General features: G+C 42.5%; 1 protein-coding gene across 3 annotated transcripts in view; it reads left to right on the top strand.

The window, feature by feature from the left end:
• The first annotated feature begins 11,485 nt into the window (after positions 1–11,485).
• KCND2 (potassium voltage-gated channel subfamily D member 2) overlaps positions 11,486–21,103 on the top strand; it is a 418,036-nt gene continuing 408,418 nt past the window's right edge. For all 3 annotated transcript variants that reach the window (XM_065417548.1, XM_065417539.1, XM_065417557.1), the window contains exon 1: positions 11,486–12,600. In XM_065417548.1, coding sequence (XP_065273620.1) covers positions 11,486–12,600 — 1,115 coding nt within the window. The remainder of the gene's footprint in view (positions 12,601–21,103) is intronic.

The raw sequence follows: 21,103 nt of genomic DNA, 5'->3' as shown, positions 1-21,103 counted from the left end.
CCCATGAGTAAGTGCCAGATTGCCGTTGACCTCAGGACAGTAATGCCTAATGGTCAGAGCCAAATGAGTTGTCCCTCCTTTTGGGGTTGTAAGGCCTAGTGGCCAGAGTCAGTAGAGTCGCTCTGGCTCTCAGGGCTGTAAGGCCTAGTGGCCATTTGGGGAAGTGGGCCACCACATAGGGGTGGGTGAGGGCTGGACAAGGGGGACCTGGGCCCTCCCTGCTCCATCAGGTCCCAGCCTAGGGCCCTAGCAGTGGCGGAGTGTTCCACCACTGAGTCGGCAGGACTACAACCAAAACACACCGTTTTCCTGCAGGACTATAGCTAATCCCCCTCGGGTCACTTCCCACCATGTCTTTTGGAGCTGACATCGAGGCGTTGTCAGGGTCCCTGGGCTTATTGGCACGTGGGGTTCCTAGTGACTCTGATCCCACTCAGGCACCCGCCTGCACTTGGGCATCTGTCTGGGTCTCGGAGCCTCCGGCTTCCGCGGTCAGGGGTTCCAGCTGCTCCTGGGCTGGAGCCAGCAAGGAGCATCCTTCCTCCTCAGCAATCAGCCCAGACTGTGCTAGGCTTCTCCCTTTTATACTAGTGCTGCAACTGGTGCATGCCCAAGAGGGATGTGGGGGTGTGGCTTGCTCAGCCCACAGAGAGGAGTTAACCTTTCTTCGTCTAGTGCGGGGTGAGTGCACCCTGTCACACTCCATCTTTATCCTTTGCCTTAAGGAGACAAAGAAATCAAACAATTTGATCTCTGTGATGGATCCTGGCCAGGCCAGCCAGCAAAAATCTGGAAAAGTGACTGTGGGTAAGAGAAATTATTTTGAACAAAGACTGTATCTTGCTAAACTAAGGGCAGGTCTTCACTACACGGGGGGGGGGGGGGGGTCGATTTAAGATACGCAAATTCAGCTACGCAAATAGCGTAGCTGAATTCGACGTATCGGAGCCGACTTACCCCGCTGTGAGGACGGCGGCAAAATCGACCTCCGCGGCTCCCAGTCGACGGCGCTTACTCCCACCTCCGCTGGTGGAGTAAGAGCGTCGATTCGGGGATCGATTGTCGCGTCCCGACGAGACGCGATAATTCGATCCCCGAGAGATTGATTTCTACCTGCCGATTCAGGTGGGTAGTGTAGACCTAGCCTAAGTTTTAGACTTTTAGATATATGTTTTTGCTTTGATTTGCTTGTAACTGTCTCTACCTTTCTCTCTTTTACTTGGTATCACTTAGTCCATGCTCTTTTATTAATAACTTACTTTTCCTTTACTATAAACCACTTAAGTGCGGTGTTTGGAGGGAAGGTTATATTTACCCCAGTTAAGCCTTGATATACTGACTCTTCAACAGAACTGTGAACTTAATATCTTCTGTGAATGCACAGTGGTAGGGTCTGTGCACTGCGGAGAAAGATCTTTGAGGAGCTTATGGGCTGATGTTCACTGATTGCTCACTAATAGGCAAGGTTGGGGATAGGGGACCCTTAAGAAGTTTGCTGGTGAGGAAGAGAGACTGCTGTGGCAGGGAGCTGACACAATCTAATTGCCAGTAAATCTCATTCTTGCTGAGGCAGGGGTATAATATGGTGGTTCACATCTGTGGCTATCCCCACCAGCATGTTACACAAGGTAATAAAATTATGGCAAATGAACATGGGTTTATGGAAAATAGATATTGTCAAACCAACTTGATATCTTTTTTTGATGAAATTACAAGTTTGGTTGATAAAGGTAATAGTGCTGACATAATGTATTTAGACTTCTGTAAGGCTTTTGACTTAGTACCGCATGATATTTCGATTAAAAAACTAGAATGATATAAAATTAACATGGCACACATTAAATGGATTAAAAACTGGCTAACTGATAGACCTCAAAATGTAACTATAAACCAGGAATCATCATCAAGTAGAGTCCCACAGGGATCAGTTATTGGCCATATGATATTTAACATTTTTATCAACTGACCAGACAGAAAACATAAAATCATCACTGACAGTTTGCAGATGACACAAACATGGGGAGAATGGTAAATAATGAAGAGGACAGATCACTGATCTAGAGCAATCTGTATAGTTTGGTAAAATGGCTGCAAGCAAACAATATGGCTAAATGTAAATATATACATCTAGGAAAAAAGATTGTAGGCCATACTTATAGGATGGGGGAACTCTATCCTGGGAAGGTCCTCTCATGGTGTAAAAATAGGAATAAAGGGTCAGTTATTACAATGGAAAGAGGTAAATAGCGGGGCCCTCAAGGATCTGTATTGGGACCAATGCTGTTTAACAAATTCATAAATGATCTGGAAAAGGGATAAACAGTGAAGTGGCAAAGTTTGCAGACAATACAAAATTACTCAAGATAGTTAAATCCAGAGCTGACTGCGAAGAGTTACAAAGGGATCTCACAAAACTGGGTGACTGGGCAACAAAATAGACAATGAAATTCAATGTTGATAAATGCAAAGTAATGCATGTAATCTCAACTATACAAAATCATGTGTTCTAAATTAGCTGTTACTTCTCAAGAAAGATATTGGAGTCATCGTAGCTAGTTCTCTGTAAACATCTGTTCCGTGTGCAGTGGTGGTCAAAAAAGAGAAGGGCAATAAAAATGATTAGGGGTATGGAACAGCCTCTGTATAAGGAGAGATTAAAAAGCTGGAACTGTTCAGTTTAGAAAAGAGACTGAGGAGAGATATGATAGAGGTCTATAAAATCAGGAATGGTGTAGATTAAGTGAATAAGGAAGTGTTATTTATCCCTTCACATAACAAGAACCAGGGGTCACCCAATGAAATTGATAGAGAGCAGGTTTAAAGCAAACATAAGGAAGTACTTCACACAACACACATTCAACCTGTGGAACTCATTGCCATGGGATGTCATGAAGGCCAAAAGTACAATTGGCTAAAAAAAAAAATTAGATAAGTTCATGGAGGATAGGTCCATCAATGGCTATTAGCCAAGATGGCCAGGGATTCAACCTTATGTTCTGGGTGTTCCTAAACCTCCAACTGCCAGAAGCTGGGACTGGAAAAAGGGGATGGGTAATGCAATAATTTGCCCTGCTCTGTTAATTACCTCTAAAGCATCTGGCACCAGTCACTTTTGGAAAACTTAATATCAGGCTAGATGAATCATTGGTCTGATCCAGTATGGCCAGTCTTATGTTCTTATGAAAAAGATTTGGGCATCATGGTGGATAATCAGCTGAATGTGAACTTCTGGCCTGGCACTGTGACCAAAAAAGAGCAAATGTGATCCTGGGATGCATAAACAGGGAAATATCAAGCAATAGAGAAGTTATTTTACCTATATTTGGCACTGGTGCAACCACTGATGGAATATGGTGTCCATTTCTGCTGTCCACTACTAGTAGGCATCTTTCAGTCTTGAGGAGAGACCATGGGTATGCGCTTCTACTGACAAGATCAAAAGCCTTTGTGAAATTGCTTTGTAAATGGGCTTTTTTGATCTCTGTATTTCTCTTGTAGTTATCTTAGCTAGAAGACCATGTCGATAGTCAGAGACCAGAGGTCAGAGGTAGTACCAGGCTGGAATCAGGAGGCAGGAATCAGGGTCAGAGCCAGAGAGCAGAGACAATACCAGGCCAGAGTCAGGAGGCAGAAGTCAGGGTCAGAGTCAGGATGGGATCAGAAGACAAAGCGAAGTCTGGAGCCACAGCAGCCAAAGTCTGTGTTTCAACTTTGTGGGCCAATCCCTGGGGTTAAATAGGGCACTTGGCCAAATAGAGGGTTGCAGAGTACTGTCACTCTGGCTCCCATAGGTGGTACTTACAGTGGCACCTACTCTCCACAGTGGTCCCTGGGGTTCTGCATGGTCTCCTAATGGCACTGTGGGAACATCAGGCTCTGTAGACTCAGGTTATAGTCCATGGACCCTTGCAGCTGATAAATTGGATAGGGTTTGGAGAAGAGACATGAGAAAGATTAAAAGATTAGAAAACCTGTTTTATAGTGAGAGACTCAAGGAGCTCAATCTACATAGTTTAACAAACAGAAGGTTAAACAGTGACTTGATTACAGTATATAAAGCATCTACATGGGGAACTAGGTAATAATGGGCTCTTCAAGCTAGCAGAAAAAGATATAAACACAATCCAACAGCTGGAAGTTGAAGCTAGACAAACTCAGATTGAAATAAGGCATAAAATTTTAACAGTCAGTGTATTTAACCATTGGAACAATTTACCAAGGGTCATAGTGGGTTCTCCATCACTGACAATTTTAAAATCAAGATTGGATGTTTTTCTAAAAGATATACTGTAGGAAATATTTTGGGGGAAGTTCTAAGGCCTGTGTTAAACTGGAGGTCAGATTAGATGATCATAATGGTTCCTTCTGGCTTTGGAATCTATGAAACTTAATGGCATGCTTGCTCTCCAGGGGATCAGGCCCCCAATCTGTATATAAATGAGCCTTATATATCATTTTGAAGAGATGATATCAGATAAATAACATGCATTTAAAATTAGAAATATCTATTAATCCATCATTATATACAGTGGATAAAGTTTAAAAGTTTGCTTTTATCTTTTCACTATTAGGTAAGATATTACTAGTTTCAACTAGTATTTCCTATGCATTTATTAAGTGTAATATTTATTCTGGTTTTCAAAAATATTCTAGAACTCACGGTATGTAAGAAACATTATAGAAAACTGATTAAATAAATATTTCTTGGTTGAGAACAGCTGCAGTGCAAATATTTGGGGTCAGATCATCCCTTCTAATGGAAAAACATGGGGAAGATCTTTGAGGTTGTCCTCAGTGAAATTTCCTCCAGATTACTCCATCCATGGGAGAAGGGGATTTTCCCTCACCCCTGTGCAGAAATTACAAGGCAGTCAGCTTCCCAGAAACTGCAGATTCTCCAAGTTCATCTGAAGCTCTGAGGCTTCTGGCTCGCTCACACACTACCCTAAACAGGGAAAGGGATGTTTCTATATCATGGAAAGAGAGTATAAAATTAATTGTGATTACATTCAAGTAGACTTCTTGAGGAATTGGTGGGGAAACAGTGCATGTAGTGCATTTTCCCCTAACCATGTCATGCCTTCTCTCCACACATCAATCCCTGGCCCCACAGAAGGCCATTTACAAGATCCAGGGATAGTGCTGCAGATTCAACCATTCTTTTTCCACATGGAAAGTGGTAAATCCATGCACACAGATTATCCTTCCTGCATGGATCTCTGGGGAGTGACCTGAGTCTTGCTTAATAATTTTCCATTATTTTTTCCCCTTTTATAAAAATTATAATCCAATTCAAAATATTTTGCTGATCTTGCTGTCAGGGCTACAGTCAAAAGACAAACTAGATTTTAATAAGGTCAGAAAACTGAAGATTGTGCTGATATATGACTATAATTATCTGTATTAATCCCAGTCGCCGACTTCCATTTTTCTGGGTGGGTGCTTCACCGCACGGCCCCACCCTGTTCCTTCCCCCGAGGCCCCACCCTCTCTCCGCCTCTGCCCACCCCGAGTGCCTCCAGCCCACTGCTGAACAGCTGATGGGTGGGTGGCTGGTGAGCACCCACTATTTTTTTTCTGTGGGTGCTCCAGGAGCACCCATGGAGTCAGCGCCTATGGTATTAATTGTATATTTCAATTCTTTTCACAAAACATGATTTATGTGCTTTACTTCAAATCAAATCAGACAGTTTCAACACCCGCACCTAAAGGGGAGACACAGTCATGAGGAAGGTGGTTACAATTCATTGAGACTGAATAGGTCTAGCTGCCCAAACAATGGAGCAGCCATTAGGAGGGCATTCTCCCGGATAGACCCTGATGAATGCTCCTGCTCACTGGGGAAAAAAACAACAACACAGACCCAGATGAAGAGACTCTCACTGTCAGAGACAAGCAGAGGTGTGGAGAGAAGAACAGTAGGTCATACTGTGAATGGTGACCAAGATGGGTCACAGAATCTCTGGGCTTTCTAGGAGAATGTAAGTCAGGTCACTTCTGTTTCTGTAATTTAAGAGGAAAACCCACGTTGAAATGTTTGAAATGAAGAGGCACATTAGATGAGGCTTCTTAACATGTAGGCTTTTTAAAAAATATATCCTTTTATTGTGTAACGCTTTGTGCAAATGCTAAATAAAAATAATTTTTTTAAAGAAAGCTGTTGGTCAGTCACAAGATCCTGAAGGGAAGAAATGCAGGTGCCCTGTAGGGTGATAAATTGTTGGTATCCAAGTCCTGGCCTAAGAGTAAAAGAATCACAAGACTCCAACCCAAGATAGGTCACACCTCAAGGGGTGCCAGAGAGACCAGAAAGGAGGTAGTGGTGCTGCTAGCCCCATAACCTTGTCCTAGGAAAGCTGACAATGTGGCTTTAAATAATTCCATTTTTTTAATCATAATTTTGTGAGTTAAGGCTCGAGTATTAACTTACTACTAAATCAATTATTAAGAGAGAGACCATATGATTTTGTGTACCAAAGAAAGCTTTTGGTGTCAAAACTCTAAATATATCAAGAATGCATTAAAGAAAATTGACAAGTAAATGCAATAATTCTTTGGCATCACAGGCTTTAATTTGCTTAATTCATGGAGACCTCTTGGCACCTCATAAGAAAATTTTGAAAAACTATTTAGAAGCAATTTATTTTATATTTTATTGTTATATTCTCTAACACCATTCACTTCCACCATTTCAATTATTGGGGATTTTTTGTCTCTTTAGTGCTCCTCCTGCTTAATTCTTATTTGAAGTCATAATCCTCTTTATCACATCATGCCAATTTCCCAGTAACCGATAGTGATGTCACAGACAGAGGATTATGACTTCAGGAGACAAATTGATTATATGGTAGTTTTTACTTACATGAAATTAGTCTTCCTGAAAGTGCTGGATTAAGAATACTGGAGACTGAAATTCTCTATGCACAGAACAGTTAGAACACAAGTAATGTTCAAGTTTCTCTAGAAATGCCTCTCAGTAATATTTTTAATGGATTTCACGCTGGAATGAGAAGGCAGTAGAATATGCTTACCCGTAAAATCCTTAGCTTCTCTTCTGAGGGTACTATTTCTGAACAGTATCATCATTTCTGTGATGTGGACACCTATTTAACAGGAACTGGACTGAAACCATAAACATTTCACACAGTCAGAGTTCTCTGAAAGACATTACTTTCAATCACTTTTGACCTCAAATTTATGACTTAAAAGTGAAAGTTTCAAGATGTAATTATCCAAATATCCTGACCTACCCTGTCTTCCAACTCAGCTGGTTTTAAATATATTTGTTGTTGCATCTTTAAAGCAATGTCAAAATTTCAGTGAGTTATTTAAGGGAACCTATCCTCATCCGTGTGTGTGTGTGTGTGTATGTGGGGAGAAGGGGAGTGTGAGTTCTGATTGCACAGTTTAATTTTGTAAAAAACAACAACTGCAAAACAAAAATACAAGGAAAGATTACAACAAAGGGCTAACCATTTTATAGGCAAAGGCTGTCCACTGTTGTAGGCTGTTAAAAAAGGAGACCTCACTATTATATGACAAGCTGCTGAACTAATGAAAACATCAATCAGATGTTTTGTTAGTGGTCATAATATTACCTTTTGACATCGCTAGATCAGAGGCAAGCCCTTTCATTTAGCATTGGGAAATGGTATCACTGACATTTAAAGCCCCTTACATATATCTTGACCAACCTGTTGGAAATTGGAGAGCAAGTCATTTTATAAGAATAATCAATAATTTATTGCTTTTTTTATAATTAACATAATGTTAAAGCATTGTCTTATAAAAAGCTCACAATGATGCAGGCTTTCTAAAGGGCAAAATATTAAAGATTTTGAAAGCTTTACCCAACACTAAAAGTCAAACTTTTTTTTAAAAAAAAGCACTGTTACTTCTGCATACATGTTGCTGACAACAGAAAAATGTAGGATTAATATACTGAGCATTTAGATATGAATCATAACACTTCTAATAAAATAATGGAAGGGCTCCTTTTCCTTTAATATTATTTTAGCAAGCTTGATTTGATGCTCCTGATCCAAAGTTCTCCTAATTTAGAAATTAGATGGGTTATACACTTCATGATCCTTATATCTTAATTTATGTAGAAAACTCACTTTTTTCAAATATCTCTCAGGGGAACGTGTAGATTTTTCATGCTAGAGTACTCTTACTCAATAGGAATCCAAAACAATACAGTTTTACATGTTAAAAGTTAACCATACTATTTAAAAACATCCAAGTCCACTTAAAAGTACAGTATATACCGTTTTAGACTTTGCTATACTTCCTACTTTTTAATGATTTGCCAGATGTGGTGATTTGTCTCTCCTTCTTATAAGCCAGACTTCTAAGGCTATGTCCAGAGATATAACAACAGTGAAAGAATTAGCTAAAAATGCACTGTTTCAGATACTGAAATGTGAAGGAGGCAAATTACTATATGATAGATTTATAGATCTTCATGTTATTACTAAGCCAAATCAAACATGAGTGAAGAAGAGAAATAACAACCTTTTTGCAAACTCAGTTTAAAAGACTGATTGTTTTAAGTATTTTAATTCTGAAATACAAAGCATTCGTTTTGCTTACAAGATACTAGTAAAATAGAATTTCAAATTTAGGAAACCATATCACTAACTTCTGTACTTTTTACTGAAAGATGCACAATTTGCCTAAATTTACAATCTCTGTTTTTAAAAAAGCCACACCCTTAAAAACTACTGTAGCGATTACAAAATAAAAACCCGATGGATTTTTCTAATTACTGGACAAATCTTTCCCCATTGGTAATTTTGGTTCTAATTAGATCTTCTAATAAGAACGATTAGTTGGGTGCAGATTGCTTCTCTCCCTCGGTCCCTACAGCAGGGCAGTTTTAGGAAAGGTGAGGAATTAACTCGTCATCCACACGCCACCTAGTGATGAGAAAAGGGTGGATTGTTTTAAAAGGCAACAGAAAGGACAGAAGGATGAAAATGCTCTCAGCACCCGTCCCACCGATCGCCTTTCTTGAAAGCTAGAAAAGCAATTTGGATAAGGGATGCGATGGGAACTACAAAGAGGAATGAAGCTGCTATTAAAAAGTCTCGCAATACTTCACTTCCAGTCTGTAATTTGATTTTTTCCCCTTAAGCAACTAATTTCCCCCCTTTGTTGCAAGGAACTAGCACTTCAAAGAGATCACCCTAATCGTCTCTTCTATGCCGTATCCAGAGTTTGACCTCCGCCCCAGGCAGCAGCCAACTAACTACGCCGCCAATGAGGGGGTGGACTGAGCCGCGCGGACACGAGCCACAAACACACACCCCGTGTCCTCGCCTGCACCGCAACCCGGCGTGTAACGATTTGTAATTCTCTTTGTTCCTCTCCCGGATCGATGTCCTCCTCCTTCACGCCACCTCGCCGGGCTGCTTCCTTCGGTGGCATTTGCAGGAGCGGAAAGGAGAAGCAGCCGCCTGGAAAATAACAACCTGCAGCCGCAGCAGCAGCCGCTCCTCTCCCAGCTTGGCGAGGCATGGCCCACCCACTGGAGGGGCAGGAGAGAGAAACCCTGCTGTGCCCTCTGCCTCGCCAGTGCCTCTTCCCCACCCAGTCCGCGGCCATCTGCAGCCCCTCAGCAGCCCGGCGGCATGGGCAGCGGCGCGACTCCCTCCTGACAGGGGCCACCCCGCCGCAAGCTCTGCTCCTCGGGAAAGACGCGCTGCATTAACTTGCCAGGCGCGATTACGCTGCTTCCTCCCCCCACCCTGGAACTTGTTGCTGGTGGTGCTTGGCGGCGGAGGGGGAAGCCCCGGTAGCTCTGGCCCCTTGGCTCGGGGCTGGCTTTCTCAGTAGCTCCCGTCTCTCCGCCTTTCCCGACAATCTCCATGCAAGTGAGCGCTCTGGCCAGACTTTGCCAGGTACGTACCGCGGGCTGCACCCGGGCCGGGGGAGGGAGAGCCGAGCCTGGGGCGGGAGGTCCCTGCCTCTAGCCGGCAAATTGCACCCGGCCAGAGTAACCAGGGAGGTTCCCTAAGCCTCGGCTCCCGCTCCAAACCTCTCCCTGACACCATCCGTACCACGAGCCCCCCTCCCCCTAATCCCACACGAGGCTCACTGACCCTTTCCCTGCCCCCTTGCACTATGGAGACCCCCTAAGCCTCCTGCATGAGGCCTCACAACCCCCCACCCCTCCCAGACACTGCCTGGCCCTTCTTCCCCCTCCCTGACACCCCCTGCACTATGGAGTCCCCCTAACCCCCTGCCTCCCTAGCCTCAGCATGAGCTCCTCTTACCATCACCCCTCCCTGACCCCCCTGCACTATGGAGACCCCCTAACTCTCTATCCCCACCCAACCCGTGTTGTTTCCCCTCCCAGCCCCACAATCACTGTAACGCTCCCACGCGTCTTTCCCTCCCCGACTCCAGCTTCAGCCCCCCCTTCCCCAAACTTCTATTCTCCCGCCCCAGCCCCCCATTCACCAGCAGGCTCCTCCCCCCCCAACAACCCCTTCGCCTGGATGCTTCAGCGCCCCACTGGCTATTCCCCTTCGCCGGGAGCCCTTCTGACCCGCCCCCCCCCCGCGCACCGGCTCTGCGCTGCTCTCCTCCCGACTCTGGACCCCGCCCCATCCCCGCATCAGCACCCCAGTCCCGATTTCCCCCTAGCCAGCAAGCATCCGCCCCCTCCGTCGGGGGTTCCCCCGCGCGTCACGCTCTGCTCCAGCGTGTTTTCTTGGAAGAAAACTTGCCGTGAAGTTTAAGGCTGTCGCCTTGAGCTCCTCCCCCGGCCGCGGGCTCCCCCTGCCCCTTCTCCCGAGGCCGAAATCCCAGGGGCAACCAGGCAGGGGGATCAGTCCCGACGTCGCGCTGGGGCTCTGAATAGGGAAGGGGCGGCCGCCTGCGCCTGCCCACTCCCCTTCCAGCCCGGCCACTTAGCGTTGTGCAGGGCGGGAGGGGCTGGGGAGAAATTCTGCGGTAGCCCCCGGCTGGAACGGATCCGCGGCTGCCGGCGCCTCTCTCCAGCGCCCATCCCGCCGCCAGCGGCAGTTGCTTGTCTCTTCTGGCAGGAACAGGTGGGAGGAGAGTCCGGTGGGCGCACATCGCTAGGGCAGAAAGATCTTCCCCTAGATCCAGGTGGCTGGCCTTAGCTGGCTGCTGGGTGCACATCCTTCGTAGGCTGTGTCTGTATGCAACAGACAGACCTTTCTTCACAGGAACCAGCTGGTAGGGAGGGTGAGGTTTTTTTGAACACCAGTACATGATGACTTTCCCAATAGTCTGATTTATTATCTTAAGCCACAGGGAAGGGAAAGGGAGGAGACAAGACAAGTCTTTAAATGATACCAGTGCTAATAAATAAATAAATAAATAATGTTCAGTACATTGATATTGTGTGAGCATTTTTATTTATTCATTTTTTAAATTTATATTTTAGTGGCCAAGCCTAGATTGGCTCTAAAGTGATCCCTCAGCAGCAGCTGCTGTAGCAGGTTGGACCATGGCAGCAGGAGTAGCAGCTTGGTTGCCATTTGCGCGGGCAGCAGCCATAGGATGGATGCCAGTGGCCACAAATCCCATGCCAGCTGCTCCCCGGCAGGAGAGAAAGCGAAGCCAGGACTCTCTGATTGTGCTGAACGTGAGTGGTACCCAGTTCCAGACATGGCAGGACACCCTGGAGCGCTACCCTGATACACTGCTGGGCAGCTCGGAGCGGGACTTTTTTTACCACGCAGAGACACAGCAGTATTTTTTTGACCGGGATCCTGACATCTTCCGTCACATCCTCAACTTCTATCGTACAGGGAAGCTGCACTACCCTCGACAAGAATGTATATCAGCTTATGACGAGGAGCTGGCCTTCTTTGGCATCATCCCTGAGATCATAGGCGACTGCTGCTATGAGGAGTACAAGGATCGCCGGCGTGAGAATGCTGAGCGCCTGCAGGATGATGCAGATCAGGATCATGCGGCTGAGTGTTCCCTGCCTTCCATGACAACTCGGGAGAGAATGTGGCGGGCCTTCGAAAATCCACACACAAGTACACTGGCCCTGGTCTTCTACTATGTCACTGGCTTCTTCATTGCTATCTCTGTCATTGCCAATGTGGTGGAGACAGTGCCCTGTGGGGTAAACCCTGGTCGCATCAAGGACCTGCCCTGTGGGGAGCGCTATGCTGTGGCTTTCTTCTGCCTGGATACTGCCTGTGTCATGATCTTCACTGTTGAGTATCTGCTGCGTCTGGTGGCAGCCCCCAACCGCTACAAGTTTGTGCGCAGTGTCATGAGTGTTATTGATGTAGTGGCCATCATGCCCTATTACATTGGTCTGGTGATGACAGATAATGAGGATGTCAGTGGGGCCTTTGTGACATTGCGTGTCTTCCGTGTCTTCCGGATCTTTAAGTTTTCCCGCCACTCACAGGGGCTGCGCATCCTGGGTTACACGCTAAAAAGCTGCGCCTCGGAGTTGGGCTTTCTCCTCTTCTCACTGACCATGGCCATCATCATCTTTGCCACGGTCATGTTCTATGCAGAGAAAGGTTCGTCATCCAGCAAGTTCACCAGTATCCCTGCGGCCTTCTGGTACACCATCGTCACTATGACAACGCTGGGGTAAGTGCAGATTTGCTTTGGCTATGGCCAACATTTTAACAACTTTATTGTCACAAAAGAGCAATGTTTGATTTCAAAAACGTCATTAGAAAAAGTGGGAATATCAGTATTTGTTACAAAAACTTTACAAACACAAGTGGGTGCTTTATACATTCTATTTTAAACCTATGTGAATAGGTAGGTGTAAAAGTGTTGCCAGAGGATAAACATGTGAATAATTTATTACAAAATCAAATTTTTTGTTTTCAAAATTATATGTAGTTTCTTTACTCTTTGCTTTTGCAGTTGGGACAGTGAGAGTATTTTTTGTAGTCTCCATGAGGTGTCAGTGGGTCTTTAATGATGTAACATAAGTCCTAGAAAAATCCTTTACAATTTGCTAATGTAGTGGCAATTAACAAAAGAGCCCAGATATAAAGTTTTAATCTTACCATATAGAAAACAGTGTAGCTCTGCCATTTTGTTTGAACCAAAGTGATGTATAGAAATGGACTTGGATACTCACAAAAGCATAAGTAAAACTTTAAACTTCACAAAGGCCAAACCTTGATCCCATTAAGTCACTGGCAAAATTCCCTTTGATTTCAGGGGGACTAGGAATTGGCCAAAAGTGAATGACATGTGTCAGCCTACATACACTTATGAAAGTGCCTGTGAAGCTGACTGAGAAAGTATAACTAACATATGTGACTAATTTAATTCCAGTATATATGTTAAAAGTTGTTCTAGTTATAAATTAAACTTCCCAATAATTTGGAATTAAAATATATCACAGTCGACATTTAAGATCCAATGAGTTTTAGTGGTTAGTTAGGAGACTTCATTGTTTAAAGATGATATTGATGTCATTGTAGCTGTTTATTCTATAGAGAAGGTTGTGGAAATGCATTTCTCTGTGATGCTAACAGAGATTTAGAAAGGTTGGTTAATTTGAGGAGGCAATTTGTCATTCTAGTCTTAGTTCTGTGATATATAGCATGTTGTAATAGCTATTATATTGAATCTGAATAGGAGTTTATTCATTGTAAATTTCTAGTTCTTTTATGACTGCACTTATTAAGAGACAAAACTTTTCTCTGTCACTAAGACCATCGTTTCATTAATCAAACATTTCATCTCATCTTGTTTAAATTGTCTGGGTTTATGGAACATGCATCTTTTTTTTTTACTTGACCAAAATGAAAGTAAACCTGTATAATTAATTAGTTTATTTATTACCTATTATCATAATCTAGATTGGAAAACCATGTAAAAAACTTTAAAGATAAAAGGGCTGTATTCTACCATCAGTTTTTATACAGAGCTTTTATCTTTAGCACAATATAACAAATGAAGATAAACACTGTACACTGGAAATATTTCATATGTCTTCTGGTATTGGTGTGTAATGCCAGAAATGTGTTACAAGCTGTCATTGGTAACAAATTAAGGATTTGTTGTTATATTCGGTAAAATGATCTTATTACTATAGTTTTTTAATACTATTACATTATTAATTATTATCTAAGCTGTGATAATTTCAGCAAAATCAGTCATGATCAATTAACATCACTGAGAACATTTACCACTGGAGATGAAATAACAAATGCAGGAGCTGATCTGTATTTGATAATAACTGATATCTGTTCGATAATTAAGGTAGTCAGTATTGGTTGGCAGTACTTGTTCAGGGTACTGAACAGTACATTGTTGTTAATACTTTATGTCCGCCTTGTAATTGTCTATGTTTCTGATATAGGAGCCTGTTTGGCACTGGTAGGAAAAAATAAATAAAAAGTGTATTATGTTATGATTCCAGATTACAAAAGTATTTTAGACTGGGTAACGTTTTCAAAAGCAGCTAAGTGAGTTAGGAACCTAAATCTCATTGGAAATCAGTGGGACTTTGGAGTCTAAACAATTTTTGAAAATGGGGTTTAGGTTCCTAAGTCACTTAGGCTGGAATTTTTTACAGGGATATAGGTGCCTGAGGATGCAGGATAGTAGGATTTTTCAAAAGGATTTAGGTACTTAACTCCCATTGGTTTCAAGAGGCCACTTAATAGGTGTTCTGTGACAGAATCTGTAAAGAGGCATTCTGGTGAGGGGCCTACAAATTAGGGGACAAAATTCTCATGTGTAAACTCCATGACCCATCAACAAGACCTGTGCATGCTATTTGTGCTACTGCCATGCAGAAGATGCATAGGACCACTGCTGGACAGAATACATGTTCCAAATACATGTACATATAGGGGCTAGATTCACTTTAGGCACCTAAATCCCAGAATCAGTCCCCATGGGGATTTACATAACCCCCATTCAGCCACTGCTGAATCCCATAGGCACCTAAACTTGCCTAAATTTGTGCAGTAAAAGTTCCTTAGGCACCTATATTTCTGCCTCTGAGCATACATACTGCAGTGACATACCAGGTGTCTGCATGTTCAAGCCGCAGCGCAATGTACAATGAGGGGGAAGTTAAGCATTCCTCTGTCTAACTTGCCTGTGGGGCCCAATCTGGCAAGCATGCACAGGCCTTACCTACTAGATCAGGCCCTAGTAGGCAAGCTTACACAAAATGGTGGGGGGTAGAGTAAAAAGGAGAAGTAGGAGGATCACCTCCCTCATAACTTTTAGCCCAGTGGTAGGGTACCCACCTAGGAGACCTCTGGTTTAAGTCTCCCCTCCACCTGAGGGGGGCAAAGAGTTTTGAACAGGGATCTGCTACCTCTCAGATGAGTGCCCTAGCCAGTGGGCTATGGGATAATCTGATGTGGGGTCTCCAAGGGTCTGTCTACACTGCAATTAGACATCCACAGCTGGCCCATGTCAGCTGACTCTGGCTTGCTGGGCTCAGGCTGAGGGGCTGTTTAATTGCAATGTAGACTTCTGGGCTTGGGCTGGAGCCTGGGCTCTAGGACCCTGCAATTAAACAGTCCCCCCAGCCCGAGTCAGCTGGCACAGACCAGCCGCAAGTGTTCAATTGCAATGTAGATACATCCTTAGTCTCTCCTATTGAAACTGTTCCACTGTGGATCAATCATTTAAAAAGTCATTGGAGCTTGGGACTGGATCCTGGCTGGGTCTCCCACGTGAGTGTTCTACAGAGCCACTCTTATGTTTGCTTTTTCTCTCTCTCTGGTCTAATGACTTTTTCATTATTTATTTCCTCCCCTCTTCCCCCACCCTCCACCCGCCAGCTTCTTGCAAAAATGGTATAGGTACCTAACTCCAAGAGAGGGTTGGCAGCTGAGAATCCCAAGCAGAGGAAGGTGCCTCCCTGCAGCCTGGACTTAGGTGCCTATCTCTGAGAGAGGGGTAGGGCGGGGTGGCCAACCTGAGCCTGAGAAGGAGCCAGAATTTACCAATGTACATTGCCAAAGAGCCACAGTAATATGTCAGCAGCCCCCCATCCACTCCCCCCTGCCACTCCCAGAGCCTCCCACTCACTGGCAGCCCCGCCGATCAGTGCCTCCTCCTCCCTCCCTGCACCTCCTGATCACCTGTTTCGTGGCGTGCAGGAGGCTCGGGGGGAGGGGGGGAGAGGAACGAGGGCATGGCAGGCTCAGGGGAGGGGGTGGGAAGGGGTGGAGTGGGGGCAGGGCCTGTGGCAGAGCTAGGGGTTAAGCAGTGAGCACCCCCCGGCACATTGGAAAGTTGGCACCTGTAGCTACAGTCCCGGAGTCGGTGCCTATACAAGGAGCCACATATTAATTTCTGAAGAGCTGCATGTGGCTCCGGAGCCACAGGTTGGCCACCCCTGGGGTAGGGCTTAGCATGCGCCCCTCAGCACCTCCTGCTGGCTAGTTTAGGTAGGAGTCGCCTAGCATGATGGCTTATGTGAATTCCATTCTGAGGTGCCTGTCTCTCCCTATTCGTTGTATAGGGAGTGGAGGTGCTGAACTCGGGCTTTGCAAATTCCAGTGATAAAGGTTAGGCATGGTGATACTCAACATCCCCACACCTATGTTCCTTTGTGAATCTAGCCCTTACGTGCCATTTGGGAGATAGCTGCACAGTCATCCTGAATTTGGCCATTAACATTTACGATAACACATAATTCTGGAGAAGTTTTAAGCAGCATGTTAACTGAAGAATGTTGTCCTTTTAATAATATCTTGTTAGCCACGTAAAGATTTTGATTAAATGTTAAATAGTGATGTATAACTTGAGTAGCATAAAAGGCTCAGAACTCTTCTCAGCTTGATAGAGTAAGTGCAGGAAAAGAGGGGAAAGTTACAAGGGAAAAAAAGTAAAGATCAATGAAAGCTGATTGTTATTATTTCTAGTAACTTGGATTAGGGATCAGATCCTGCCATCGTTACTTGGGCTACACTCCCATTAATTTAAATTAAAGTTTTGTTTGAATAAGGACTGCAGAAACTGATCTTACATGAACCAAGTTCTTCACCTAGGAACAAAACTAGCTGAACTCACTTATATTTTAGAGGATCACTGTGTCCAACAAGTTATCTGAAATGTTATAAAATTTTAGGAAAGCTAATGCTAAATAATAGACTAACTTTATTTGAGTTTTGAAGACTGGATATTGTTCTTACAATTTGTGAGATAGCAAGGGTGTCAACAGTAGCAATTTGGGTAGTTATCTTGGAAGCATAGCTATATTTCTCAGTTCTGCATAATTGGTAAGCAATTAAACCATCTTTTAAAAACACAGATTACATTTTTCGCTGTAGAATGCCAGCGACTTCAACTATTGCTACAGTTTTTAGACTCCAAGTACATCACAACTATTAACTATCCTCAACTCCAAATATCACAGTGGAAAGGGTTGTACGTGAGGTGTATTTATACCAAAAAAAAAAAAAAAGAAAGAAAAAAAAAAAGGAGAAATGTAGTTCTAGGAGTAGAACATGCACTCATGTAGAAGCTGAGAAATGTGCATTCAAATTTCAAGTCAGTATTTTAGTGATTTTTAACTATACTACTACTCTGGCTCTATAAACCATGAAGGTCCTTGGCCGTTCTCACAATTTGCACACCTCCCACCCACTTCTGTTAGGGGTTTGCTTGTTTCACCTGCATCAGTTTTAATTATAGAAAAAGGTTACAAGTGAGACAGAGGTGAGTAACAAGCACAGGAAAAACAGAAGGAGGTTGTAGAGATAGGGGGGAGGAGGGTTCAAGCCTCCAATAAGGACCAGAGAAGCTTGGGGCCAGCAGCACAAATGAGGCACAGAGGACAAGCAGCTGCAGGGTAGGAATGGAGGCAGAGCAGGAGCTGAGGTCTATTGAAACTGTGTCTGACAGACTTACGCAGGTGCTTATCAGATACCCACAACTACAATGACTGAATTCTGTTACTTTCTGCTGTAATCCCCTAATTTACTGGTTTTCTTCCTGACACTGCTATAGCCAACAAATGAGCTGGGGAAGCCTGGGCCAAGTTTTGGTGGAGTGGGAGTGTGTGTTTGTAGATCATACAGCAGTATTTGTACAAACTTATATATGCTGTTATATATTGTGCTTTAAATAAAGAATGTATTGATCTTTTGTGACTAGTTCAAAAACAATGACACAGGCATATTAAATAGTACCTTCATATTTATGGGCATGACATTATATAGTTTTGTCAGATCATATAACACATCGATAGGTGAATTATAGACTTTGTGGAGGGCTATTTAAAAATAAGAAAATTGATTTTTTGCTTTCATAATGTAAACTAGATGTATTTACAAAAGAAAGTAACAAACAGTGCCATTAATTATTATTATTTATTTATTTATTCATGTGCTGAGCATCTTACAACAGATTCCCTGCCCTGAAGAGTTTACAGTCTACTAGATGATATGATTATGTAACATGAGAAAGCTACAAATAATAGATCAGGGAATAGGATGATGGATCTAATGCTATCCTGCACCTGCTACTTCCATCCCCTACCTTCATCATTTATCTCCCATTCCTTTCAGATCCTTGAAGTACACTTCCTTTAGTTCTTCTCTTCTCCTCACAACACTGTTGTCTATAGTCCTCCAAGCTCTGATTTTGACTATTGGCTTTCTGTGTTCCTCTATTCCAGCTCCCTTACCCACAACCTGGGCAAATTTAACTTCCACATGAAAGACCCCTCTGACTTTTGCTTTCATTTGTGTCCTCTCCCTAGCTTCCTCATTCAGCTGCCAGAACTAGATCAAATCCTCCATTCATCACCATTGTCATTCTCCTGACCTAATCTTTACTCATAATGGTTCACTCTCTGACCTTTTCTTGACGAATTGCCTCTTTACAATCCTCACATAATCTCCTTCAGCAATGCACAATTCATACCTGATCTACACACTATCTTGTGTTCGTGTGACCTCCAAGCCATCAGTGTCTCCTGTGTCTCTGATCTTTGTCTGCTCCGAAACACCCAAATATAAAAAATAAAGAACCAATAATTAAGTAAAAATACAAAAAGAGAACACAATCCTGCAAACCCCTATATCATGAGTAGTTTCATTAAAACCTATGGGACTACTCATGGGAGTGAGGGCTATTCATGTGAGAAAAGATTTGCAGAATTGAATCCTTATTTCTGTATTTTTACTTAACTGGTTGGTCCTTTTAGTATTTGTATACTTGATATTTTGTCAAGTCTGTTTTAAATTTAATTTTTCTATTTTTGAGTACAATCTTGTGATAGTGTTAGACTCTGCAAATACATTAGATATTTTGATCTATTTTTTCTTCACAGTGGGGTCTGAATAGCTAGAATACTATAAAATGGGAGGGACAAAGTGTAATATAACCACCTTCAAAGTATGTTACTCGATATTCAAAATGGGCTCCAGATAAAATATGAAGTATTTGAAAATAAGGGTCAGTTTGGTGGCAATGAAAACAATTTTTGTTTATTCACTAATAAAAAGATGCTTAAAATTGCATTGTGCTATTGGGTGGCTAGTTAGGAAACAGGAGTCATTATATCTGCTTTAGTTCTCTTCAAATAGGTCAACTTGCATGACTAAAAGATCAAGCAGATTTCTTAGAGGGAAGGAAGATTGTTTACTTCATGCAATTTCCCTTGAGCATGAATTTCCTTACCACAGATACAAGCATGGATGTGGTGTCAGGAAGATGAGTTTTCTGTTGAGAATCTCATTTATTTACTTCTTTTGGTGGAAACAGATGGAATTTGGTTTCTTGTAGTTACTCTGAGTCAAGAATAACAACACTTGGGTTGGTGCTGAGGAGGTGGCAATAACAAAATATATGCCAGTACCCTGTAAGTGTATAAACTGACATGCAGAATAATCACCACTGACATCTGATTTATTGATTATAGCCCATCATATGAACGGTCCTGGGCTAGTAATGCGAATCTGAAATATATGAATGGTTTGACTTAAGTGATAAAAATCCAGGAAGTTTAAATTGAATGGTGACACAACAGTTAACTCAAACCATTGTGCACTTCTGCACCCCTGCCCAACAAGACATATTTACAGTGGAAATGCTGGGAAAAAAATCTATAAATATAGTAGTAGAGATAGTGCTGTTACATATGAAGGTACTTGGGAAATGAAATTGTAGTACTGAATACAGAAACTTGTAAAAGAGCTGAATATTCATCTGAAATCTTGTTGTTGTTATACAAAACATTTCATAACACAAGAAAAGACCCTCAATTTACTTTATTTATTTTGCAGAATAAACATTTGAAACAATGTAAGTCTATGGGCCTGTTTCTCATCTTATTGAAATTTTACCCCAGTATAATCCCGTTACTCCTCGTTTACACCAACAAAAGTGAGAGGAGAATTGGATTCTATAAATCATAAAGTGACTGATTAAAAGAAGGCATATAAAATACAAACCCAAAGACATAGTTTAGATTCAGGTGCAGCTTCAAATTTCATCAGCTATCTGACAGCCAAGTTGACACAGTGCTAGAAAAGATCCTGTATATTTCTGTACCTATCGTTCATCAGGCGGTGAATGAGAACACTGATTTTTATTTAAGACCTAGTCTACAAAATAGTTTTCCTTCACTTCTTATGAAAAAAGGAGCATTTTGACAAAAAAAAAAGGAGCATTTTTACCACAGTGCACCGAGAAGTTGTATTATTTTTTTCCAGACTGGCTTAAATAAGGGTCAGTTAAGGTGACAAATGTATTCTACCTTTTAGGTAGAACAACTGAAGTGCAACAGATGTGAGATCATGAGAGAGATCGCTGGATACTAGTATTTTTACATATATACCTACTGACGTAGGGTCAAAATAAAAACATTAGCAAATATAAAATTATGTGGCTTTTGGAACATTCCCTGAAAGATTTTAGTTCAATTTAAAAATAATAATAATAATAAATTAATAATTGGTAATTAATAAATAATACAAATTAATACTAACTCAAAAACAGTGTCTTGAGACAGAGCTAATCCAGATCCCTCAAATTTCAAACTTGCTAAAGGGAAACTAAATTAGTTTCTTTACACCAGCACAATGGCATTTCAAGAGATAAGAAGCATCTTATAGCAGAGATCCCCAGGTCTCTGGAAGGGATATGG

The sequence above is a fragment of the Emys orbicularis genome, chromosome 1 (assembly GCF_028017835.1).
Source record: "Emys orbicularis isolate rEmyOrb1 chromosome 1, rEmyOrb1.hap1, whole genome shotgun sequence".
In the NCBI taxonomy this organism is placed as follows: Eukaryota; Metazoa; Chordata; order Testudines; family Emydidae; genus Emys; species Emys orbicularis.
The sequence above is the reverse complement of the archived record's forward strand: the minus strand, read 5'-3'. Positions and strand labels throughout refer to the sequence as shown.